At 38.6% G+C, this 27,373-nt stretch overlaps 1 protein-coding gene and 1 long non-coding RNA gene across 3 annotated transcripts in view; one reads left to right on the forward strand and one right to left on the reverse strand.

The window, feature by feature from the left end:
- The window catches only part of Cpx (synaptic transmission protein complexin), a 329,323-nt gene that overhangs the window by 198,313 nt on the left and 103,637 nt on the right, over positions 1 to 27,373 (reverse strand). For both annotated transcript variants that reach the window (XM_072010352.1, XM_072010353.1), the window contains exon 2: positions 3,351 to 3,443. In XM_072010352.1, the coding sequence (XP_071866453.1) occupies positions 3,351 to 3,405 (55 nt within the window). In that variant the 5' untranslated portion in view covers positions 3,406 to 3,443. The remainder of the gene's footprint in view (positions 1 to 3,350; positions 3,444 to 27,373) is intronic.
- LOC139990822 (uncharacterized) overlaps positions 1 to 27,373 on the forward strand; it is a 209,930-nt gene that overhangs the window by 140,140 nt on the left and 42,417 nt on the right. The window lies entirely within an intron of this gene.

The following is a 27,373-nucleotide window of genomic DNA, read 5'->3' on the forward strand; positions in this document are numbered from 1 at the left end:
GTATTTCTTTCTTTTCAGTTTCAGCTAAAGTTAACGTTTAATTAGTATCTACGTTTAATTCATCCGATTGTAAAGAATATATATATACGCGAACGAAATTACTAACATTAAGAAACATATGTATAATCGAAATTCTACAATTATTATTACAATTTTTATATTTTTATATATTTTACTTCTGTTGAAGCGTGCCTACATCTTCCTAATACTTTCTGCATACACGGACATCTTTCTCCAAATTTCTTCATTCAATATGATCAGCAACTTCTTGAAAAATTTCATCGGAAAATGTGCCGTTCAATTTAATTTGTGAAAGGAGTTCGTATGACCTAGAAGGTAAGAGGGATTGAAGGAGAAGAGATTGGAACTATGCGGGCGATTAATCGCAAACCGATGAAATTATTAGCTTTGAAATTTGATTTGCCGCTACCGATTATCATCAACCTGGATAACAAAATTAGTCGCGAATGATATAATCGATCGACGTTGGAACGCTGCATAGGAATTTTCGAGAACTCGATGGTACTTACAGATGTTTTAATCAAATGTCTGCTCTGGTCATTCGCTTTAATCTCGCGATTGCACGATTAATAGCGTGATATTTAGCCACATCTGCTTCTTTCTTTCGAGATAAAGCACCGATGGAAAAGCATCGTGTTAGAGTCGTCAACTATGACCAACTCGACTTTAATGCAGTACATTATTCCGTATAATCGGAAACGTCGGGAGTCGAGCCACGTTTGTCGAGCTTATTAACGTCGCTGGCTCGCTTTGCTTCGCGGCCAAGCTTTTTATACACGTCGCTGACACAGTTACGTGAACAGCATTAAACCAGCGAAGCAACCGGGTAAAGATTCTATTTCGAGTATTATCAGTCGCTTGAGTACGCGTTAAGAAACGATTCTTTTAACTCGGATCGATAAAGTTAAAAATATTTATATACAAGGTGTCCTGTTAATCGCAGCGTAATCGGTAAGCAGGTGATTCTAAGTGAAAATATGAATCGGAAATATGGAATACAATCTTTTCGTGTGGTCCTTCGTTTTCGAAGAAATCGAATCGAATCGTTTCTTTGTTAACTGCATCGTGATTGATGGTGAGCGCCGTAAAGTATGGTTATTTGTGTCGGAAGAACATTTGAGCCGAGCTAAGTAATCGTCGAATCCGATTGCGAACAATTTCTATGCCACCTACGTTTGATAACAGATTATTACTCGACTCGTTTTTACTGGCCTGATAAATCGTGAAGTATATCGCGTACTTACATTGACGACTCGGTAAACACAGTTTTCTAAGAAGATATCACCTCTACTCGTCAAAAGGAAAGTTTGTTGAGCTAATGTTAATATTCTCGTTTGTAATTATCAGAATACAGTAGCCTGTGTATATTAATTTATCTTCGCAGATTACTTTCTTCTTTAGAATATTTTCCTTAGAGTATATATCATTCAATGTAACGTACGTATATTCTGTAACGTATGTAAAAGCTATATAATAATTATATAGCACCTTTCGGTTGGCGTAAATAGAAACTTACTATATTTTTTGATATTTTCTCTTACTGGGCCTAAAGCAGGCGATATTTCCTCGTTCTGCCGTTATTACACCAAAGATCAATGACGTTTCGTGACATGTAACGAGTTTCGTTATTCTGTGCAAAGTTGAAGATTGAATTTTAAGGTGTGGGAATTTAGGTGAATCAAATAACCTTACCGTACTACATATACATCAGGGAAACGAAGGCATAAGCAAATCATTTTTTTTTCCCATAGTCGCCGATCCACAGGGGGCGAACGGTGCTTCGTCATTTGCTCTAATGCTTTCTTCCTTCCTGCTTCGTGCGAGCGATCAATCTTAATTCGCGTGCTAAATTACCGACCGAAAGACTGATGTTCCCTTACCGAAGAAATATATTAAGACGCGGTGAAACGGTGCTTTTCGCGTGGCCGAGCGATGAAACGGCACTTTCCGATCTCACGTTTGCACCATTAATTCGTCACGATCGCGAAACCAAGCCAACCATCGCTTATTATTGTTGTTTTATATCGTTTGGAAAAGGAACGGTCTGTCGATCGGTAATACGAGTACGATGATCATCAGTAGAAGGAACATACGATAGAACCCTCATACGTGTTCATCTTTATCGCATTTATCATCCAGCCCTCTTTGGAATGTTCTCATAATTGCAAATTTCGTTCCCAATTTTTCCCATAAGTAGGTTATGAAAGTATTTCAACCTTCTATGAATACGTCAGGTTGTTCGGAAAATTCGAAGGGAATTTTAAGAAAGATTTAGGTAGAATTAGACTTTCTGTCATTTATAATTTCACGAGTCTTTTTTTTGAAAAATATTTCGTCTTTTTTCGTTGCTTCAATGAAATCATTCCATTTCTTGTCTTCCATGCCTTTGACATAAGTTTTGCAAGGATCAGGATAAATAATACGAGACTACGGCATATTTGGTGAATGAGACAGATGGAGAAGAACATATGCCAGCTACGATTCAAAATTTCTTTCATGTACATACGATGTTCCTCGCTGAAAAAGAGAGACACGATTTCCCTTTATTTCACTTCGATGTTCAGCCAAAAGCTGTAGGTATTTGTTCAAATATTTCGATATTTAATAGGAATTTGTAATGGAAACCTCACGAACGTTTTCGAATTACGTAGTATTATGTATGTTACGTAAAACAGTTTGTTTCATAAATAATTGATAATAGTTAATAATTCTCAGAATGATACTAGCCAACTTTGATACATTTATTATCCATTCTAGTTTGGAATGTATTCATGAATGCAAATTTTGCTGCCTATTTATCCCATATAGTTTATTCAAGTATTTAAATAAAATATTTTGCGTGGTAAATAATTAATAATAATTACCAATTAGTAAAATGTTATCTATCTTTCACGAGTCGCGTTATATTTTAAAAGACCTCTATCCGAGATATTTTCAGGCTTGATTCAATGAAACAAGATGTCTTCTCGTTTCGCGGTCGATCGCTTCCGAATTAAGCGTTCTTCGTTAATTCGGTTTCTTGGTCGCGTGAAACGGAGATCAACGATTTCCGCGCGTGAATTAGTAAATTGCCTGTCAATCAGGCCATTGTAATTGCATTCAGTCGTCTTACGTAGCAATTGCTCGTCTCAATTCCCCGATCTGCTTCCCCGTTTCTTTTATTCCGTAAAAAGCGTTCCGATGATTGAAGAGTTTCGTGTTATAGAAGCTACGCGATTGGTAGTTAATTACTTGCCCCAGAAAATTATATATCAAGGAAATTCTAGAAGGCCAGAAGAAAACGAGGCAATTGTAGAAGAAAACGAATTTTCCGATGTATAAAAACTCACCTTTAACTGCGTTCAGCTTGTTGCCGACCATCTGCTTCGCCACGAAGGCTGCCATTTTGGTTCTTGTTGTTCAACACTCGGCAAAAACCAGATCTGCAAGAAAAGATTTTTTTAGTATTGGAATTTGGATATATAGGATTGCTCGAAATTTTCATTGTTTTTCGTATTTCTATTTTTTTTTTTTTTTTTTTTTTTTTTTTTTTTTTTTTTAATGAGAGAATCCCCTAGAGAGTTTTAAAACACTTTGCATCGAATTATAAGTTTGTACGCTAATATTTTAAAGAATTTAAAAATACACGCCTTTCAATTTTTTAATGAAAAATACAAATTTATGAAGAAGCGAGATAAATCAGTTAGCAGTTGATTACATGTATGTATACAGACTGTAGATCATTACGCGTTTAAGAGAAATTAAAAGGAGTCAGAACAAGAAATTGCAATTTCGCCAGGCAAGCAACAAAGGTCTAACAATAACGCGCGGAATGTACGAAACACGCAAAAATATAAAAAATATTCAAAGTGAGATACTTGTTATAAGATTTAATAGGCGAAATAAATTTTTATGTATTCAAGTTCCATTTCTTTATTTATATTGCAGAAAGTATGAAATTCGCTTAAAAATCTGCAGTGTAATTACACAGAAAGATATTACGTGAAAGTAAAAAGAATAGCGAAAGTGAGAATAACACTGTGTGTGATCTTTTAAGAAAACACCAACTTATTAGTTTCAAGTTATTACTTACAACTTCAAGCAGACGATTTATATTGCTCAACCTAATATTTTCCATCGAAGAGAAAAATATCGGAGAAACGTGAGGACAAAAATTTGTTGCACTAACGTCTCTTTTAAAATACAGCAGAGATAATAGCCCGGGGTGGCGTTTGTATATATATATATATGGTGAAATCTCTTTGGCCAAAGGGATAACCATTTCGGGTAATAACATTATATGGTTTCAGCTCGTAAATCCTTTTTATGACGTCATGGGAAGTAATACCAGCGTTCGATTCGATTTGAAGTTCTGGCAAGTGGTCGCGTAATATAACGGCGAAAAGACGATTTTTTTGAAGAAATGGTATACCCGTCGCGTGCGTCCGCGAGAATTTGCCACGGTTTGTTAAAGAGAACGAGCCGATAGTCAAGGAATCGGCTTTTCGATAAAACGATTCTACCACACATTCGAATAAAACGTCGAAAAATATCCTGAGTCGAACGAGAGCGAGAGATGCCGTCCACTTGCCCATAGGAAGCTGCTTTTATCGTCTGAAACCAAGAAAGAAACGACACCGCGATCCGCGAATAATTTCCAAGCGGTAGCTTGGAAATAAGAAAGCAATGAGATTTCTCTCGTTCCTTCGGGCGTTCGATACAAGTATGGAAATAAATGTCGCGGAACAAGTACGGATCTCCTCTTCGCGTTGGACAGAACAACGCTATCTTTTTGCCATTTTTTGTTCGCCCGCCATGTAGGAAAAATTTGTAAAAACTCGTGTAAATAACAAGACAAAGCTACAAGTACGTGGTGTTATTTATTTTTACAATTAATTGAGAAACCTTGCAGCCATTTGACAATTACATTCATTAAATCGTCTGTTTAAACACGAACTTACTACAAGACACGTACGCTCTTCAATGACTTGTGGATGTTCGTGTGTTTTCAAGCGTTTCGATTTTATCTTCGATCGTTTTCCGTAATGTACCATAACGTTTTGACGATAAATAGGCAAGTTACACGAGGAAATATATTAACAGTAACTATTTGAAGTACATTTCGAAAGTTCGAATTAATGCCGAGTTATTTTCATCTTCGTATTGAGTCGCAGATTGTAATTTCTGCTCTTCGCCGAAGCGTTATCGTTCAACTGAAATAAGAGTTCGATTGGTAATGCAAGCGTTTTTACGCAAAGCGAGACGATCATTCGACTAATAGTCGTCGAGGGGCAACCTTTGCTTGAAATATCACCCCGTGTTCGGTCGTTTTCTCTCCCTTCGGACTTCCTTTCATTTTCTCTTCTCCATCGTCCTCCGACCTTCTCTAGTCTCTTTCGGTACGAAAATGAAATACGCATCTCGTGGGACGGCCACGTCGATGTCGAATGTCGATGTCGAATGTCGACGTCGACGTCGATGTCGATGTCGATATCAATGTCGAGACGTCGACGTCCTCGGTCCGGTCACGATAAAAAGTATTTTAATCTCACGTCGTCGCAATTTGGCAAGAAAGCGGCACGAATTCGCGAATATCGCCCGAGAAATGTAAAGATGAAGAGCAACATTCGATACAAACGAGCTATCACGACAGATCGTGATTATTCTAAATAAATAATAATTGCCAAGGAAGATTGCTCACCGCCCGTGCAACAATATCGTAAATTAAGGAATATTTTTTTATTATTTAATTTATATTTCACAATTTGTCTGTTTCCTGGATATTTGGTATATTTTTCTAACTTAATTGCTAATTAACATGTGGATGGCTACGCCTAGCGGGATACCATCTTCGAGTTTGACTATTTTATTTCTTTGGCGAGGTCAGTGGGTTTTTTTCTTGGTATTTTCGTGGTATTCTGAATACTTGAAGAATCACTATGATGCGTATGTATTTCGCCGTACAGTGCAACGTATATTATTGAAACGCGCGCGACAAGACTTGCTCGTGTGCATCGTATCTAAGCGCATAACAGTAACGAGATGTTGCTTATCGGCGCGAAAACTGCCATGTCAGCGCGTTGAATAATTTAACGGAAAGCTCTAGGTCACCGGGCCGGTATCTTGTGCACTTTCGGTTGACCTTGCACGCAGCGCCGAGACGAAACCTCTAGCGTGAAACAACAACGATCGTGTGTAGATCTGCGTTAAAAATTCGATTTCTTTATAGACGTAACTAAGCGTGTTCGAACTATATTCTTGGAAACGAGGCTTGAAATGGAAAAATTGTGCTTTAGCTTTTGACTTATTTTCACATGTGGAATAATCTCCTGTTGATTGTTTACTCATCTATAATTAGCCTAGTCTGTAATTAGCTACCTTTAAGTATACCTGACGAATTTTCCAAATTTTCCATCTTTTCAAAAATGAAGTATCATATGACAAAATTCTATTCTATATCTTCGATTCGTTTTCTCACGCAGAACCAAGCTGTCGCCGAATGGACCACAATTCGCCGGGACATTCTGTACGAAGAACTATAACGATCATGTAGTCGGCCGAGATAACAAGAGGAGGATATTAGCGCCAAGTCTATTGAATTAATGTTAACAGAAATCACAGCAAACGATAACGAGCGAGTTGTAATTAAATCAGGCGTTCCATAGGTTGTCCGCGTTACATCGTTGCGCGATTATCGCATACAGACGTCACGAGTGCAACAGGAATTCTATTCCCTTAGCGAGGGAAATGCGTTAATGTCTCCGGTCTGGCGCCAAGGAAATAGAATTGTTAGACGAATCACGGCTGTCGCGTTTCGCTACAAATCGTACGGCAAGCCTTCTATTTACAACATTCACGAAATATTCGCCGACTCGTTCATGCGAATTGCCGCGACACGAACAAACATCTCGTAAGCAAACTCTCTCCGAAAGAAACTCCATTTCTCATACGACATTAAAGAAATTCCTCTACTGTATTTCTACGAGGGAAACTCGGCTCGGTCGTTTGTGTTCCGACGCCGGATCCATCGGCGTCGCTTATCTGGCGTCTAGCACAGAAATGGTTGAAGCAAAGTGGCTGGTCAGCCGAAGACACGGAATAGAAAAGATCGATAGAGAGAAATATGAGAGAGAAGTCTTTAGAAGAGAAATATCGTGGAATGGAAGGGGAATACACAGGGTATTTAAAAAGCAGGCTACCGAAATTTCATACTGTGTTTCAGTGTGTTTTTACAAGGGTGAAAATATATCGAGGACAGGAGTTATGAAATATTCGGTGGTAGTACATATTTTCTAGAGATTATGTGAATGGGCGATAATATTCAGTAGATACATGTTCATGTCGTGTACTAATTTTTTTATTAAATATATATTTCTAATAGATATTTCGTAACTTGCACATATATTTTCAAATTCGACGAATATATTCGTGATATTCACTCAGTGCTAAAAAAATAACACATATATACGACACAAACATAACATTTTTCCGTGGTAGAAGTTCAGCTGCTTTCGTGAGTCAATGTAATTAATTAGTATGCACAACGGCTGCAGAAAGTATTTGTACATCATTATATTTGTTGCAGTATCTACGTACTACATACTAATTAATTAGATAGAAGTATATTAAATTGCGTATTATTTACATAAGAATACTGTCAGTATGAAAATTTGATATTACGAAAGTGGAACGAAAAATCTTATGAAAAATCTTAAAAATACTTTTTACAGCCACTGTCGATGCTGCTGTATATACAATGATAGTACAAATACTTTAACCGTATTTCTGAAACACCCTATGGAAATCGAGAGAAAACGATCACGATGGCAGAAGAGAGAAAGACGAGAATGGTTGGTAACGAGAAGCGGGTCGGTTGCGAGAAGACGACGCCGATAAAGCAGCGGTAAACCGGCGTCGAGACGTCTCGGCGCCTCTCCCTCTTTCCGTGTCCCTTTCCCCGTGATTTTCCAACAACGCGCGACAACTTTATCCCGGCGACAATGGACAAGATGAGGTTCGCTTCGCTGAGATATTACGTGTTTTTCCCACAACCGGTGGAATCCACCGCACCACCGGAAGTTCCTCCACTTTTTCGATCGCCACCCCTAATCCGACACGGCTTAAACGCTCCGCCGCTCATCCATACGGAATCGCGCGGCCATGTTTTTGTTTGCTCAGCCGACGATTAAATGGTTCCCGACTATCTCCGCAGACGATCGACCAACTTTTCGAACGTTTTTTCATTCGCGCATCGAAAATCGGATCGCACTCGTGGAAGATCCATTCGGAGTTTTTCAGGCTTTTAGTTTCGCACAGATCGCACGATATTTTTCAAGAATGTTTAACGCATTGAGAATAACTATCTTCGCGTAGAGTTTATGTAGCGTTTTATATATCGTTTTTATTGCGTCGAGTAATAAAATTGTTCATCTTTTACTAGCGTATGGATTTCGAGATGCGTTATAAAAATTATTTGAGGAGCGTAAAAATACGAATTCTTACGTTCTCAATCTTTTGATAGAAAATACCTTCCTGTTTATAGAGAAACAAACTATCCCTCGATTAGATCAATTTTGTCATATCGGATAGATAGATAGATTGAATTTATTTAACAAAATATGCCTGATCTTGTGATCCAATTTTTTTTTCAAAACATTTTTACACCTGTAGGTATTTTATTTTTGCTGATTGCTAGAAACTGAAGACTGCTGGTTCTAATTTCTAAGGTCCAGCAAAGAATCGGGAAATTAACTTTGTCGAAATGTAAAATTACAAAATTATAAAAGAGATGTTTCTAAACAAACCTCTAACGTAACTTGTGATTGGTCGGTTCGCTGATATTATTAGTTATCGTGCAAGACGAACCCGAGACAAAACAACTAGGAAAGCTATCGAATTGCAGTCAATTCGAGTTGCGGACTCACATTGTGGAAACTCGATCCGTGAGAAGAGGAAGCTCGCGGCACAGTACGGCGAAAAATTGGGGCGAAACAAACTGAGAACGCTTCGCAGTGATGCCGCGATCGCCCTTTATCGTTCGGTAAACAAGCGGTCGCGAGTCACGGGAAATATTTGCCGTTCTTAAAAGTCCACCAAGCCGGCAATTTGGCCGGCGTTGGATAAGAGGAAGTTGCTCGAAGGATTCGCTGTCGAGACCGTTTAAAGCACTGCCTGGAGGGTCAACAGCCTGGCGAGGAGGTTTAACCGCGATTCGCCTTTTAACTCGGAAGACAGATCGCCTGCCGACTAATTGACAATCGAGGGAAGAACGTTTCCGGGCAGTAGACCGCGAGAGCATTTCCTCCTCTAGCATTTCCACCATCGAAAAGAAAACGACTCGAGACAATGGTGGATTCCACTTGGCAACCAGTACTTTCGGGACACTACAATTAACGAATTCCAGAAATTATTCCAGCACCGTGACAGAACGATACGAGGAGAGAGTCAGCGACGACGGAGGAAAAGCCATTCGTTTCCGGTGCACAGTCGGACAAGAACGTCGACGTCGCGCAATTCCAACGCGACGAAGAAAAGCTACCAGTCGAGTATGGGACGAAAGAGAAAGAGCAAGGGAGAAGCTGAAGGACACTTCGGAAGAAAGAACGACCGCCTCGTTAGAGCACCGACCACCTCCGGGCATCCTTGGCTCCTCGATTCCTCTGCACTAATTAAATACTGCCGAGACGCGGATTCGGCGTTCGACTGCAGCGAAAATCTCGCCTACGGATCTTCGAACTGCGCCCAGAAAGGAAGCATTGGAACGACGACTTCTGACACTCCATTTAAGAAGAGTTAATTATCCCTGTTTTCTCTTACCCTTGATTTGCTCTCGCTTTAGTCATCTTGCTGATGCATCGGCTAACGAGCTGTTTCTTTCTTTTTCGCTTAAACTGATTTTCGTTGTTCTTTCAGGGCTCGATCTTCAATCGAGGTTCTTTCCTATTAAAGTTTCTGGGTCCGTCAAAGGTGGCTTCGTTTGCGATTTAAAGCATTTCGAAGGTTTTATTCGATGGTTTTCAAGCTGAAGTATATCGATGGAAATGAAGCAGAATTAGACACGCATAGTAGCTATAATGAATAATTACTTGGCGTTGTTATCGTTTCTTCATTCATATATTTTATATGTTAGGTTATTCAGAAAGCGTCTTTCTTTCGCAAACGTGTTTTTTTACAACAGTGCACTTTCATACAAACGTGAAACCAAGTCTGTGAAATGTCACGGTGTTTGTCTCAACAGAACAAAATGGAATGTACGTAAATCGACAAAATAATATAAAACAGAAAACGTTGTACGTCTATTATTTCCTGATAAAACGACAGAAACTTTTCAGACAATCTAATAATTATTTTTAAATTAATCGATTTGAATTTGAATACATTTAGAACAAGTGTGTATTGAGCGGTATAATGATCTTTTTTATGCTGTATAATAGCCATTTATTTACTGATGAAAACGAAACTTGCAACTTTCTGATATTATTACGGTTATCATGCAAAATAAGAACTTACTTCAAACATTTTATCTCATTGAAGAATCCTTACTCCTCAACTACCTACGTCTCCAAAAACTGTTCCGTAGAAAGCAAGAATTAACTCTCAGCTTTTATTCTAAAATTCCTTTGTAGCAATTTACTTCTTCTCTGGAAGAAATATAAGAAAGGGAATTCATTACTCGAGAGAAATATATAAGAAAGGAGAGTCTGTGAACGGCAAAAACGTTCCTTCCTTGGGAAAAGAATTAGCAGAGAACCGCGGAAAGAATTCCATTAGTGGATGAGGCATCGAAACGCGACTCAATTAACGAAACTACAAATTCACGAAGCACGCAATAATCGCGATTATCGCGAGCATTCTCGGCACGCTTCCGTCGCGTCTCGTCGCCTCGCTTCCTGTCCTCTTGGAGACCCGCGAAATGCAGACCTTCATAGCAACCTCTGCTACGTGATCGCGGTGACTTGTGGAATGAGGTCGAACGTGACGTTCCTCGGATGAGGTGCCTGCGAAATTAAGATGGTCCGTGTCGTTCCTACGTTTCTTCTGGTTGGTTGTTCGAAAAAAAATTGTCGAATGTTATACAGTGCTTTTTTTTTTACAACGGTTGCGTGATCGCGAAAAAATCATCAAACATCTAGCTGAGTGGTATCGTCTGTCGGTTAGCTCTTCCAGAATCGAGTGTTCTTAGAAGTGTAATCGTCAAGTTTTAAAAATTATTGAGTTGTTTGAAAAATTCATAGCGAAATCCAAGAGAAGTTTCATGATATTGTTTCTTTATAAAATTAGTATGTATATCGTTGAAGGATTGATTGTTCGCTTGAAAACTCTTCGTCATTTATCTTAAAACTAAGGTGCCTTCTAAAACCAATAACATTCTAACTGAGGTTCGGCCTTTATTTTTTATAAATGTACTATATCATAATAATATATCGTATTTATATATTGGTACAACCGCAGCTGTTTTAATTTATGATTCTCGATTCTGTCCAATTCTAACATAACAAAATTAGATATTCCATTTTGAAGATCCAAAATTTGTTGTTATTTCTGTATTCAGATGTAGGATCATAATAGTTATTATTTTATTCTTTGGATAAATCTATCACACCGTTCTGAATCGAAAAACCTTTATTGCACTTTCTTACATGGACTAGGGATAAAAACAAAAGAACATCTTAAACCTATCGATTAAATCTATCGATTTATTGTAACTAGCGCATCTGCATATGGATGGCGAGCACGAACTCACGTTGTCATTTTCAACAAAATTGATCTCAATTCAACAAGAGTGTAACACTTTCATCCACGTCAAAAACCGATACCATCGTATTTTTTTCAATCCTACGCATTTTATAAGTAAAATTGTGACTTCGTATTTGAAGCAGCGAAGCGTCTTCGAGCGGATAACATTGTACGAACAGCTCGTATATCGTCCAACGATATACCAATCCCGTAAAGACACAAGCTCTTCAAATCTTCTGTAAATTCCCCTATGAATTCTTCAAACGTACAGAAATAAAGCATCAAATAATAGGAAATGAGAAAAATTATGACTTTCTTGCAATGAAACAATCACCTTAAATTACTGTGCGTCGTGGGTTGTTCTCGTCTGAGTTCCACTTTCTTCGACATAAATTCAACTGGGCGAGTGCTTCCGTGTGTTGCTTGCGATTTCTCGCGGCGAACACAGCGTCTGAGTAACGTTTCCTGATACGATCGCCCTTGCCTGTATTTTCTTTCCCCTTCGCCACTTGAGATTACCAAGGTTCCCTTTACTAGCTTGTAGACGGAAACGCGAGATTTGTTGGGAAACAAAGACACCGCTAATGGAGAAGTTCGACGCCTCGAGAGGAACTACAGCGTAGATTTCCTCCCACTTCGATCATTCTTGCATTTCGCTGAATCCAAGTTAATCGTGTTATATCGAACTCAATTGCCTTTCAAGTTACAGCTTCACTTCTTGCCTTATGATTCTGTAATAGTTATTTAACTCGTTGAATGCTACGGTCAGTGTCAGAGTCTTGTTGTTATTCGCGGCGGGAGGAATATAATGAGATCGTAATATTGGTTCAAAAGCTACCGCTTTTAATTCGAGGAGATCTGACGATATGATAGGTAAGACAACGACTCAGAACAAGAAATCAGAACTCAGAACTCTTGTTCGTGAGTTTTTTTTTATTATTATTTAATTTGTACTTTACAATTTGTCCAGCTGGACATTTGGTAAATTGTTCTAATTTAGTCGCTAAATAACATGTGGATGGCTACCCCTAGCGGGATACCATGTTCGAGTCTGACTATTTTAATTCTTTAGTGAGGTCAGTGGGGTGTTTTCTTTTTAGACTTCTTTCTATAAGAGTTTTGCTCGCTTCAGCCGATTTCTTCTTTGATCATTGGTATTTTTAAGTCTTTGCGTATATCCTCGTTTCTGATATACCATGGGGCATTGACTATTGTTCTCAGTATCTTCGATTGTAGCGACTCTAGTTTATTTATGTGGCTCATTGCTCCTATCCCCCTTATGATATTCCATAATGGGGATTCCATTATTATACCATTCCACCAGATAATTCCATATACCATTATGGTATTCCGTACGTCCAAATTGGTTTTATTATAGTTTTGTAGATTTTTAATTTATTTTCTATGCTGAGTTTAGAACTTCGACTAGTTAACCAGTACATTTGTCTTCTTTTTAACCGTATGTTGTCTATAATTGATTTAGTATGTTGCTTCCATGTAAGTTGTGTGCCTAAGTGTAGTCCTAAGTATTTAACTTGCCTTGTTTGTGTTATGTACGTGCCATTAAATTGGATATTCGGTGGTTTCCGTTTTCTTAGTGTAAATGTAATATGGTTGTATTTACTGGGATTTTATTTTGCATTTTAGGTTGCATTTTACTGATGTGCTCCTGTAATAATGTGGCTGCTGTTTCTGGGTTAGTGTGCCTGACTAGTATAGCCGTGTCGTCCGCGAATGTCAGTATTTTGTGTTCGTGAGTTGTACAGATTCATTTTTAGCAATATATCTAATAACGAGTATGGAGTAAAGTGTGGTATTATAAATTTATACTCATAGTGACAGTTATGAATAATATAGCGTAATTTCAGTGGAATGTTGAGAACAGAATTTTAAATATCAATTCGTAAATGATTTTTCCAATGTGAAGTTCAAGATGTGTCATCACTTCTAAAGTCCATTGAAACTGAATGAACTGTGACTTGGAATAGCTTTCACTTCGTTCCAATTATTGCGTCTATTTAATATTTTAATTTTTCACTTCAGTGTGTGCTTTTCACAAAAATATGTATTTTCTTTTCTATAAAAGCGCATCTATGTAATGATAACAGCAAATAATCGACGTTGCTTCGTACTATTTCAATTGCAACATGCCATTTGTTTTAATTGAATTACCAGGTTATATCGAGGCAATTTCCGCGCTGTGTCCCAAAGACGAGAATTTTTCTCGCTGAAAATTCCAGACGATTGCCTGTTTATTTCGAGCTATCGGAAAACAGCGACGAAACGAACGATTCGCGAAATTCCCTGTTTTCGTTGAAACGTCGTGGAATACAAATGAAGAGAGATTCTTCCTTGGGAAATTATGAGAGAATTCCTCGCGTTTCACGCAGTTAATGCATTCTGAAGAAACCTTCTCCCGAATGAAAATTAAATGATAAAGTTTGAATCCAGGCTTGTAGTTACCTGACATTACTAATTCTTTTATAAAACTTACGTATGTAGATTCACACCCACTCAAAAAGTATTCGAACACCCGTAGAAACTTTTCAGGTATACATAAAACGTTTTGAAATTTCATTAGCATTTAACAAGATATAACTATCGTAATTATTTTGATCAAATATAAAAAGTATGCACGTGGGCGTTACGTAGGCGTTGAAACGTCATCAATTTCCACCAAACGATCATGGTTGTAAACATCAACATGCACTATGCTCGGGCGCTTTCACGTGTGACGTATCTAATACATATTCTCTGATGAATTGATTTTATTAGCGCATTATTTGATTCAACCATCATCGGAAGTCTCCATTCTAGATATGGACTAACTACCGAGCATTCATCATTTGGTACGCTCTGTTCCTGATATCGTTAGCCAGATCATGAATATCCAATGACGTTTCCAATTTCCAACCGTTTTACTTTACCGAAACTCTTCAAAATATAACAATATTCAGATAGAAATAGGAATACATGTCGCGTTCTCAGTCGTGGAAAATTGTCAACGATCATCTGATTGGAGAACTTTTACGATTGAATCGACCGCTTGAAGATTTTCGAGCGAGAGCAAGACGCGTTTCAATGCTTCATAAACGTAAGGTAAAAGTTGTGAAGTTAATTCCTATCGAGTCTTTATATAATTTAGCGGTATACTTCGTATCTCTCACTTTATACCATCGATGTGTACGTCTGATCATTCTCATAGAAGAAAATCTTTTTTCTGATTCGGTTCGATATAACCGCGAGAAAAATATCTAACACGTATCTTTTATGTGTCTCGATCCATGTTAAAGGAATGAGAATATTCCTCGATATTAGGACTGAAAATATATTTCACAGAATATCTCAGAAACTATGGGGTTTAAAAAAATCATTCAAATGTAAAATGTTAACACTTTGACTGCCACGTCGAAATCACATGTTTCACTCAGGACGCCAAAGTGTTTTAACACAGTGCACCGTTAGATGCAAGATTTGTTCTCTTTTTTTTTTTTTTTTATTGATGTTCTAATAAAAATGTTTAATTGCTCAATGGGCACTTTTTATTTCAAAGTATCTTCTATTTATCAATTTTCAATCAATTTTTACAATTGCAAGAAGTTGAAGCGCTTCGGTCACAGTCAAAGTGTTTTAAAGAAGAAATTCAACCGTGTAATTTTTGAAAATGTTTGATCTTTGCTGCAACGCTGATGAAACGTATACGCGGGAAGCTCAATTCTAGAGATTCTAAGGTACCGCGCTGAGAAGGCTTCAAATCTCTCGTTATTGTCGTATTGTTTGCTTGATGAAATTTCTAGGACAAAATTACCAATAGAATAGTAAATTAGATGGAATAAATTCGCGATGCAGGGTACTCAAGGATCGTTGCTACGATCTGTACCGGCAAAGGTAAGTAACAAGTCGTGTAATGCCGCGATCCATCAACACGATCAGTCGATCCATCAAAAACGATCCAGGATTGTCCTGCGCTGTCTAGGAACATCAGGCTTCCCGATACGAGCCACTGATTTCATTAATCATTTCATTCTCGTTGTTTCTAGCAGCTTAGCGCTGACCCAAAATTGCCAGCCTGTAGTTTATAGTTACGAGAATTAAAGAGTTTCGGAAAAATCTCTCAAACGTAAGAGCAGTTTCTTCGAAATTGGTATGTTATGTTTCGCAATATATATATCTTATAAAACTTTATATTGCGTTGGTTAATGGCTCAACTGTCAACCTATCCGCGGTTTCATCGTGTGAGTGATAATATGCACTGACCTTCGTGGAGCATCACGCGTCACAAACTACGTACAACTCTTGTATAACTTGTGTGTCACGTTGTGGAAATTATGGTTAGCTATTTTCAGGTATCTGTGTAAAATAATTTGCTGAAAGTAATTAAGTTACGTCGGGTTTATGATACGAACGTAATTCTTCTGCTATACTTTAAGCCGATAATTCAATATGAGTTCTTCGTTAATTCATCTATTATGATTTATTGGTAGGAGAGTTCGAAACTTCGTAGAACTAGCAGTAAGAGAATACGAAGTTTTATCTGGTTCTCAGTGGTAATTAAGAGGTCGTAATTTTCTAGAATTAACGGCGAGTTCTAACTTTTTCTCTGTTACTCGTAAAATAATTTATTCCTCGACTGAGAAATAAACTGCACTTTTCCAGGGAACTGCGATTCGGTATCGAAGTTAATTAGGAAACGGCCAATTAACCGAGTTCTGTCGTGCCCAGGCCACTAAACGCAAACCGGTTACGGCCGCCTCTCCGCCGCCACGTTTCTAGCACGAATTGTTCTTCCGAATTCACGGCGTTCCTTCGTTGATTTCAAGCGTTTTAATGGAACTCAACGCCTAGAGCTTCCAGATCTCCGGAAATGTTCCGCCAAATTTCAATCGAAAATAGACACGAAGAGACGTCGCTATTTCGGAGTCAAAGGACTCTCGTCGGAGACGGCGAGCGTCGCGAAATATTCTCCATTTCGATATTCCATTAAAAAGTAAAAAGAAAAAAAGATTTAAAAAAGTGAAAAAAAATATATGAAAGGGGAGAAGATAAAGGCTGAGCGATAAACTAAAATGTACACAACGGAGGTGGATTTCGAAATTTAGAAAAAAATTTCGCGCATGAAATTCAAGCACACGCGGAGTTTTCAAAGTCATCGTGGATAGATGAAACACACAAAGGCGTTTCAGAGCGGACTTTTTTCGGTTTTATCGCTCGACCGGCCTTTTTTCCCCACTGTTCTCCCGGAACACACACGTTGATGTCAAAGCGGCTCTATTTTCGAGATTACGTTTTGCCTGGCGCGTTCCCGGCGCACACCACTCTCGAATCCTTTTCAATTCACAGCGTTAAAACATTGATGAACACACAACCACGAGAAGATGAAGACAGATTAACGTAAAACGAAGCTAAATTACGCGAACTGATACGAATCTCTGTGTGCACACACTGTGACCAGTGATCTGAGTAACAGAATTACGAATGATACACGTGAGAGAAGAGCCGGAGAACCTTTATGGTAGAATGTATGCGTGCGGGCGAAAAGCGATTCGGAGAATGCAGAGATGTTGTGCGTGTACAGCCTCTAAAGTTCCCAGGGCACAAGTTATTTCAAACTGTTGAAGAATTTGTTTCCTATCAATTGATAATGAAGAGTACAATTTTTCTGATATATTTGTAGGAAAGAAAAATATAATAATTATACACCACTTTACTTAATTTCCTGCTCCATAAATCGATCATCCAATTAACTTGATTCACTTACTATATTGCCTTAGTTAAAGTATTAAAATGGCTAGTACATCACTCTTTATTATTACATCATTCTTTAAAATATGTTGAAATGTTTAAACTCCCTCGGTGTTTTTAATTTTTTAAGCCAAGGTACGTTCTACTGATTGTAACGAAATAATTACTAAATATTTTTAATCGAAAGAAAGAACTCAAAGATTGTAGGGAAAGACAATAAACCTTCAGTTTTTTCAAATGTCTCAAAATATTGGGTAGGACATTGTAATTAAGGCATAACAGCATACTTGTTCGAAACGACGTTAAGCTACTCGTAATATCTCCGTTGTAAATCAGAGATGGTCCATATTATTCTGAAATCTCGGTGGAAAGCGATTCTCGTTTTTGTTTCTACCAAAAGAGATTTTCAATGTTTCAAGGAAATCCTTGGTATAAAATTAAGACAAAAGACCATTCATAACGATCCTTTTCTATTTTCCTCGAACTTCAGAAATTTTCTGATAATAGAAAAGTAAAATTTGGTTAGAAGTGATCCCGAGAACGTGGTAGAAGTAAGCAGGGCAGAATACTTTTATTCGAAACGATATTAGACTACTTTCTTTTTTAATTATTTAATTTATACTTTACAATTTGTCCAGCTGGACATTCGGTAAATTTTTCTAGCTATTAGACTACTTATACACCTCGACCGTAGATCGCAAGCGATCCAGACCATTCTGAAAGGAGGATATTAAAAAATGGTTATTTTTAGTGGCAGGAAATAACAACGCGAACACCGACTTTACATCCATATGTGTGTGCCAGAATAACTTCCAATCCGATTTTTCTGTTGTCGATCAATACGTACACAAAATATTTTGAAAATATTTATCTATCAATATGTATTCAAAATAACAAGAATGAAATGTTTTCTGTAAAATGCTGTTATTCTATTCTGCATCAATCTGATATCTTTGATAATCAATGCAATAGGGAGAATCTCTTATCATGATTCGATACCAGACGTAACATAACATCATTCTTACCATAAGCATTTCTCCGATTGTAAGAAGATGTAATCTTACGATGACAAACATCATAGCTCACAGCTGTGATGGAAAAGAATTGCAATTGTTTTGACTATCGTGAAACTACAATAACAGTACCTTCTTTCTTCAATTTCTTCCTCTAATTACATATCGATAATTACCTCAAATGGTTTCATAACACTTCGTTTTTTCTTGACTTCAAACTTCAGTCGATCTATGACTGAATATGATTGACTTTCTCATTAATTATTTTGAAAATCTTTCAGAAGAAGATGAAATATAACGTTTAAGTGAATTCGATCGACTGCTATATTCTCAGCCTTCGATTCTTTCTTAACAATCGTTTCTCGGAGAAGCTGCAAGAACATTTTTTGTTCCTTGCAAGACACGCTTCAACGTCCTGAATTCTTCAACTCCAGGCGATGCCAAAAATGGCCATATTTTTACGACCCTCCTTGGAAGAATCTGGAAGAATTCGCGGATTCTCGGTGGAATCATGTTCTTCCGGTATCGATCGAATTTCTATTTAAAGCGTGTTAAATTCGTGTCGCGACACGTGCTACGATTTTCTCGATACACAGCCGGTACACCATATTCCCTGGTATTGCTCTTGCACATCCTTTTGTTCGTTGTAGCCGGGGCTACGGCCTCGCTGCAAAATGTAATAACTCAAAGCCCACGGGAGGCGGCGCAGACGGAGACGGAGGCGAGAGGCAAGACACACTGGCGGATACAGATTCCCGGCGACCGGGGAGAACTTGCTGTTCTCGTTACTCACGAGCGTCGATCCGCCGTTGTTTATCGCTGGTTGCGCGCTCCTCCTAATGTAATATCTTCGTCGGGTTCGCCCGCTACGAAGAATCGTTCGGCCCGCGATAAATTCTCTTGGAAGAATGCGAGAGGCAACGATCGACACACGTTTCCAGCCATTCTTTTCGATTTTAAAAGCGTCCATTTCCTCCCGCTAACCCCGTTACACGATCCTCCACGAATCAAAGCGATCCCTTCTAATATTTGTCACGAGAAACAGAAGTTCGGTGCTTAAGTATTTTTAAAAACGATATTTTATTTTCTTTGTAAACTCGCTAGTTAACTACTTCGATTTAATCGTGCGTTTTTGCCAGTTGTTTTTAACACTTCGACTGCCACGGTGGTCATTGGTGAACGAAGCGCGTGAACTTCTACAATTGTAAAAATTGAATGAAAAATTGACAGTTAGGGCATTTTGAATGTAATCGATAAATAGAAGATACTTCGAGATAAAAAGTGCCTCATTGAACAATTAAACATTATTATTAGAACATCAATAAAAAAAAAAAAAAGAAATGAAAACAAATCTTGCATCTAACGGTGCACTGTGTTTGCACCCATATCTTTGAGGGACAATCTACGAATATTATTATAAACACAGCTTAGAAAATATTCGTAAATGCTGCTTTATACTCATATAATTGAAGTTAGAAGTGTGCACATACCTTACTATTATATATAGAATGAGCAAATACTGTTTACTAATATCTTCTACACGCTTCAACAATAAATTCTGCACGTTTTGCTTACGACAAAATAACGAATGCGATTGATTTGTTGAAATAAACGAAGCCCTGTTACAATATGTCGCTATCAACTGTTACCAAGACGCCACGGTGGTCCAGCTAAATGGTGCATTGGAGAAGAATGTTGTCTTACATCATCAATTTATTATTATTTTGCCATTATATGCTTTGAATAATAAAAATATTCCCGTGACGTCTTGAGCGAAACATGTGATTTCGGTGTGGCAGTCAAACTGTTAATAGGTAGGCATAGATACGCGTGACCATTGTTCTACCGAGACTATTCGTGCCTCTATTATGCCATTTTTTATTTTCGTCCCATTCGCTGCATTTTCAAATGATCTTCATCTAATCGTTGCTACGCAACCGACACAAACGAACATCTTCTGCATTTTGATGGCGTTCGTGTTATATTTTACGTGACAACGCAATGTCGTTCGCGTTATATGTTACATCAAGCAAACTAATACGAAGCTGCAACTACTTTCGCGTTGCATCTAAAATTTAATGACTTAAACTGATAGAAACCTGGTAAGTAGAAAACTACAACTTACTTTACTGCAAGTAAAACTACATTAGAACCAAATCAAAGCTACGTAAGTAAAAATAAATTTTCAATAAACATTTCACCTCCTATTTTCATTTTATTACGATCGCACGGCTCCAGTAAACGCGATTACCACTTTCTATTTACTGTAATTCTATGCCCGAAACAATGCAACCAACGTAAAAAACCGCGCGTTGTCAGAAGCCACGATACCTGCGCGCGGCGTTAAACGAGAAACGAAGCACGTGACCCGTCAGAATCAGGTCGAGAAATCGAAGAAGAGTGTACCATATTATTCGAAGAAAAAATCGGGAAGAAACGAAAGCTGAACGGAAAAACAAAGACGAGGAGGAAGAAAGCAGGCGACAAAGACGTATCTTGGTCATCGTCTCGCAGACGGTTTCTCCAGCAGTGGATATAAAAGGCGTGAGGAAGAGGCGAGAGGATCGAACGACGAAGGGGCAGAAGCAAAGCGGAACAAAGCGAGTCGAGACCCGCGTTTCACGCGAAACGGAGAAATATTAAGGGTTGCACTCCCGATATTAGAGATCCTGCGAGAGATCGGCAACGATTTGTTCCAATGAGACGTACCGACAAACGCTTCTTCCAATAGCTCCAACGGTATCCCTATTTTCCTGTAACGACCAGGTCGTTTCTCTTGTCGCATGGGATTTCCTTCCTTTCCTTCCGATTCTAAGGCTCTTTGCCCGTCGTACGCTCGCTCTTTTCCGGGGCGAGAACCACTTTTCCGAATTCTTGACGCGGAGAAAAAAGAAAGGAAAGAGGGAAAGAAATAGACGAATGAGGAGAAGGAGGAGCAGAGGAAAAGAAGCACCATTAGGATGGATCTCGATTTCGCGGTAGAATCGAGCGGAACGAAATGCATTCTCGTTCGTGCAGGAGAATCTTCGAGGCGTAGCTCGTTACTGCACGCAACCTAATCTGTTGCAGCGATATTGAACTGCCTCGTTGTATAACAGTTACCCAAAACGAAAACCGTAGCGTTTGAAAGCACGTAGCGCCGAGAATTAATCCTTACGTTGGCGCCCGATTACCTGGTTCTCATATTCCTTCAACAATTTTTATGCCGTCTCCGATATCGTCACCGTATCGTCGCTTCGAATCCCTGCTTTCCGAATATTTTTACGTGGATTTTCAAAACAAAATCTTCCAGATATTTTGAAACGAGGAGAAGATTCCAAGTATTTTTCGTTAGGTAAATTTGTAGCACGTTCATTGCGAACTAGCAGTAAGTTCGTTCGCCTTAAGTACCATTTTTAAATGTTTTAAAAATCGTTTGAAGCGTGTAAGAACATACGTATTTGGACTTTTTGATGCCACATATATATTTATAAAGAAATAGGATAAAAAGGTTCTTGATAGATCTTGTATATAATAAGCTGTGGTGCTGTTTCAAGGAAACGGAGATGAACTTATTATTTAAACTAATTGCTAGATGGTAGAGAAAATTGACGAGAAACCTTAGAAATTCCTTAATAAATAAGGTTTCCTTGGAATATCCTTTATATGTGACGGGTAGAAAGAAGACGCCGACGATAGTCAGGTACTTTGGTTATCACAGAAGCATGAAAATTTTGGTTGCCAGCACGAGAGTTAACTTTGCCACTATGTATCTTCGTAACAGGAGTACGTACAAAGGAGTTGCTTTATAAGGGCCAGTTCGGCGTGTATTTTACGAGAAGCCAAGCGGTTGTAGTATCACGGGACAATGTCGTAATAAGTGGCTCGATAACGAAAACTCTCAGCCATCTCGAAGAAACTAAAAGAGAAAGAAGAAGGGAGGGGTGGAATCCGTTGAAAATCCACCACCCTTGTTATGGGAATAAACTTTTGCGTTGCAAGATGTATCGTGCTTTTTTTCTTCTCCCACTCCACGTATCGCGCTATATTGCACCTTTTAATTACCGCCTAGCGGCCGTAATTTCGCTTTTCATGCGTTGTATCCAACATCGAACACGCGGTACGAAAGTATTACGGAACAAAGTTTTTAATTGCAACCGGAGAATCATCGAGAAATTGCTGCGTTACGGTGCAGAGCTTCGGAACGCGTTGCTGTCTTAATTTCTGCGACGCGAATGGAAATACAATATCTGTATTATGATTGTAGGACGAGATCGTTACATCTATTTTCCTTGACAGGCTTTTTCTTCAGCGTCCTGCGTTTGCCAGAATTTTTATGTAACACTCACGACGATAATACGTGTCAAGGCTGTGTACAATAGAGTGGAACGAAATATAGAAGCAGAGTTTTTTGTGCTACGAGTGATTGATTGTCGTTAATGAGCAACGAAATGAGGTCGGCAATCCTGAAAGTCATCAGATGGACATCGATCGTGTTAAGTCGAACCAGTATTGATTGAATCATCGTAACGGAATAGAGATACACGGCCGATGTAGAAACTTTAATGTAAAATGTCTGGTTGTTATTAGTTTGCTTTTTATATACTACGTTCTACTTTTGTTTATTGCTTATTTGATCGAACGATAAAGTTGCAATAAACGTTCCTGTTAGATATTCTAAATGGAGTACGTGTTGTAATATTCAGCACGTAACACAAATTTCTGTCTACGTCATGTTTTTTAAATTACCTGCAGAAAAATATAAATTCGTATAAATATTCGTAGTCTATTTATTACAGGGAACTAGAGTTAACTCCTATGGAGGCATTAGGTTGTCCGAAAAGTTTCTTTCGTTTCATAAGGTGATAATAGATAAACAACAATTTCTGTTTTATACTATTTTATTGAATTAGGTATGATCCATTTCGTTCTATTTCTATTATTACGTTCGTGCATAATTCAATAAACTAATATAAAACAAAAAACATCGTGCGTCTATTATTTCCTTATAAAACGAAAGAAACTTTTCGGACAACCTAATGTCTAAGCTACTAAAATCTGAATTTGATAGATCAATTTTTTAACGTGACATAAAAATGAACATTCTTCGTAGAGTCGTTAGCATCAGCGAACGTTCAAATACTATGGCTCGCTTAATGAAAAATTTCCCTAAGTTGATTTCTACGTCCTGCGAGTATAATTTCGAGCCCACCGCGATTTTCACTCGACACTCGCCTGTTCGACGTGGCGTGTGTCGTGACTCCGTGTGCATAAACAAAAATTCCCGTGGTGGGTAAAACTTGCTCTCAACAGCTGGAGAATGCACTTCCGGTTCCGTGGCTAAGAGCAACCAAGTCCACATAGGCGCGCGCTACGTGATGAAAATCGCGACGAGCAACTCGGCGAATTACGGGTCGCTGCGGAGTACCGTCACTTCCGCGAAAATAAAATAGCGTCGCAGTGTTTGAAAAATACGGACTGGGAGAAAGTCATGAGAATTCTCATATTCGCATAATCCATTTTCTACTCTTGCTTGAATTTACAAATCTTTCAAGATCCTTAATTAGAATGTTATTTAGCAATAAATATTATGTTAATAGGACAATGTGTACAGGGAACCTGTTTCAATCAGCCTAGTTGGAACATTTTATAAGGAATCAAGGACATCAAAAAATACCAGATATGAACATCTAATCACTTTACACACCTAAGTATAATTAATTAAAATTAATTACACTATAACACATACGATATAGAATGAAAATTATTTCTACTTTATAAACAATGCATGTAGAAAATTATCTATTATTTAGCGTATTATACGTTCGTGGACAAATGACTAAATAAATTTTCTAGATAAATAACATTCTAATTAACAATCTTGAGGATACAGAAATATAAAAAAGAAATAGGAATTATGTGATCGAAACTCATGAAAATCACCATATTTCCTTAATCAGACTCGTTCTCAAACACAGTGCATCGTCTCGTTTCCAAGCATCTTGACGTCCTCCCCAAAAATGAAACAATTCTTGGGTTTTTTTCGCGCTGCTCGTTATTTAAAGTTCGAGGTCGTTCGACGCATCCATCGCGGGTCGCATTTCCCGTAATGTCTGTGTCGGCGTCGCGACGTCTCGTCTCTGAAACGTCTCGCGCGACACATCTACGCTGCGGCGCCGGCTGCACCGGATCGCTGAATTCAAAAGCGTCCCTGATTGCGTTCTCGGCCCTGATTTTTTACAAAGCTTCTCCATTAACCGGCGAAGCCAACGAAGCGTCGTGAAATTTGCATCAAAGCGAGCCATCCACCGTCGCGTTCCACCGGCTCGATAGAAAATATTCCGCGAAAATATTTGCCTTCGTTATGAAAAAAATGCCTGGCCTTCGAAATTTCAGCACGCTTCACAGGAATAAACGTTATCGCAAGCTACGAGAAGTTTCCTTGTTGATTCTTTCGTCCATTTCAACGTATTCGAACGGGTGAGAGAGCAATGTATAGCAACGAATATTTGGAACCAGCGATATTATCTTCTGAAGAAGGCGACCACAAGAGTTAGTACATAAAAGCGGTATTATCGATTCGTCGTATACTTTGCTGGTTCCCACGAGGCTGCGATGCACTCGTATCGCCTACGATGCACCAGAATGCACTGATTCAGCGTTCCGACGAGGCTAAGCCGAACACGGAAGCACGTGCGATTCGGTCGATACCGCTTTAGTTTCTTTAACGTTGTTACGAAGACCGGTATTGATCGAATTGTAAGTAGAATGTCAAGTTTCAGACGTAAGAGTTCAAAAATCCATAAGACACGTTTTTCGTTCCCGTATGAGAACGCGGTGACGATAAAAAATTTGTTTCCTTGTTAGTCCGTGGATATTTATGCAAATTCATATTTTTACGGACATTACTTAGTTAGAGAAATGGAAGCTGAGCTGAAATCTGTTTCAGCTACTGAATATTATAACAAATACTATGCTTCAAATGTTTCTGCATTTTATTTATTTTATTTTTGCGCGTTAAATTACTTATATCCTTAAATCTCTCATATAACGCATAGAAATCCTCAGTTTGTTTATTATAACGTTGAAAATTCCATGTTCCATAGATGCAATTCAGATTAGCGTTTAACAACGCGGCGGTGATAAATTTGTCTCGTTTTAAAGTGCAAGAGTCTACATCAGACTGAAACAGAGAATTGAAATTATCGTGAAGAATGGTGCGCACTTGCGTCACGACTACGAATCCAATTATTAGTAGTAGTTCTTAATATTCCGTATACACAACTACCACAGTACACGTCGGATTGCTTCGTGAACTATGAAATTCGCCGGCTACCCTGATAAAGCTCGACATTCATGTAATAGGGTACAAGTACGATGTTGGAATTAATGAGGTCCATCGACGTGATAACGGCAGCAGGAGCACGTTAACCACGAAACGCATCGAAGAATGATTCTTTACAAAGAAGAAAACACGTAGATATGACTCGATCAATACCGCTTCGAACTGCTCTGTATTATAGAGCCGCATTGTTCGCCCACCTCCCCTTTGTTCCTTTCGACAGAACCGCTTGCGGTTTCCAAGAGGGTTATATGAAGCTTCCAGTAGTGCACCAGTCCCTAGCAAGCTTATATTTACAGCTAAATAGCCGGCCTCTGCCTCGCGGAGTTGCGCGTTCTCTTTTCCGCTTGGACGTAACCGCGCCAAATATTTTTCTCCGCGACGCGACGTCGCCGTACCGAATAAAGAATGCGTCGCGGAATCCAATTATTGGCGATATTTGAGGAAACATAGCTCGTTGACGAGAGGGAAGCACGATCAGAGAAATACTCTGCACGTCTGCTTAAAATAAACGAACTAGCTTCGTATCGCTGGAAACCATTTCTATTGTTATTTCAGGAAAGTTTTAGGGGAAAAGTTGTTGGAGGAGCGCTATGGAGGGGGTGCAAAAATTGCACAACTTCTTAAAAATACAATTTACAAAATATACAGAGCGAACCAGGCAACTGGGCCATGCCGTAGCTCCGATTTCGCTGAAGAGATAGAGAAATTGAATGGCATGATAAGATTCCGGGTACTCACTTTTTCTTTTCCTTTTTTTTTTTTTTTTAGTGTGCAACGATACACTGGGAAACTGCTATTGCACTCCTTTTTTAAATTGGACCAGAATTTTTTATTAACCGACCGATGTATTTTTCGACTCTCTACGAAAAGATACTAAAGGTAGTTAGATCGAAAAATGCTTGGTTTAAAAAATACTTCAATCGTAATTTTGCAAAACTTTGTACACGAGAAAGAAGGAAAAACGGAAAGCAGGATATCTTTGTTTTCCTTGTCTTTCATACGCTAAATTTAGTGAAATTAAAATGCGCGGAATTTAATATACTTGGGTGTAATTAATTGGTATGCGAGTGCTATAATAAATACATTTTATAGCCACTCTGTTACAGACCTAATCTAATAAAGATTCTATTAACACAAACGATTGCCGTTTCTCTACGAATTAGCCCAAAAACAGTGATATCTGTAAAGTGGTGGCTACTTTATCAATTTCTACAGAATAGCCTCTAAAAAAGATTGCAAACGAGCTTAGATACATCGAGTTGTCGCGTTTGTTTACGTAATCCAAGAGGCAGTCAGTGGCCCTGAGCACGCGAACCCCTTGTGATCGCATCGTCTTCGTCTTTCTAAGCAGGCGGCGATCGTGAAATCGCGGAAGACAAGAAACCCAGAAGCTATAGGTGACAGGCTATTGCCAACAGTCACGTCAAACGCGTTATCCGCTATGAAACGACCGATAACGAAGTCTGAAAAGAGTTATGAGCGGTGTTTCTGACGATTCTAACGGGGGTCGACGACGAACTAATAATAGAGGAGATCGATACTCAGTGCTAGTCCAAGT

Source organism: Bombus fervidus, chromosome 9 (genome assembly GCF_041682495.2).
Source record: "Bombus fervidus isolate BK054 chromosome 9, iyBomFerv1, whole genome shotgun sequence".
NCBI classification, from domain to species: Eukaryota; Metazoa; Arthropoda; class Insecta; order Hymenoptera; family Apidae; genus Bombus; species Bombus fervidus.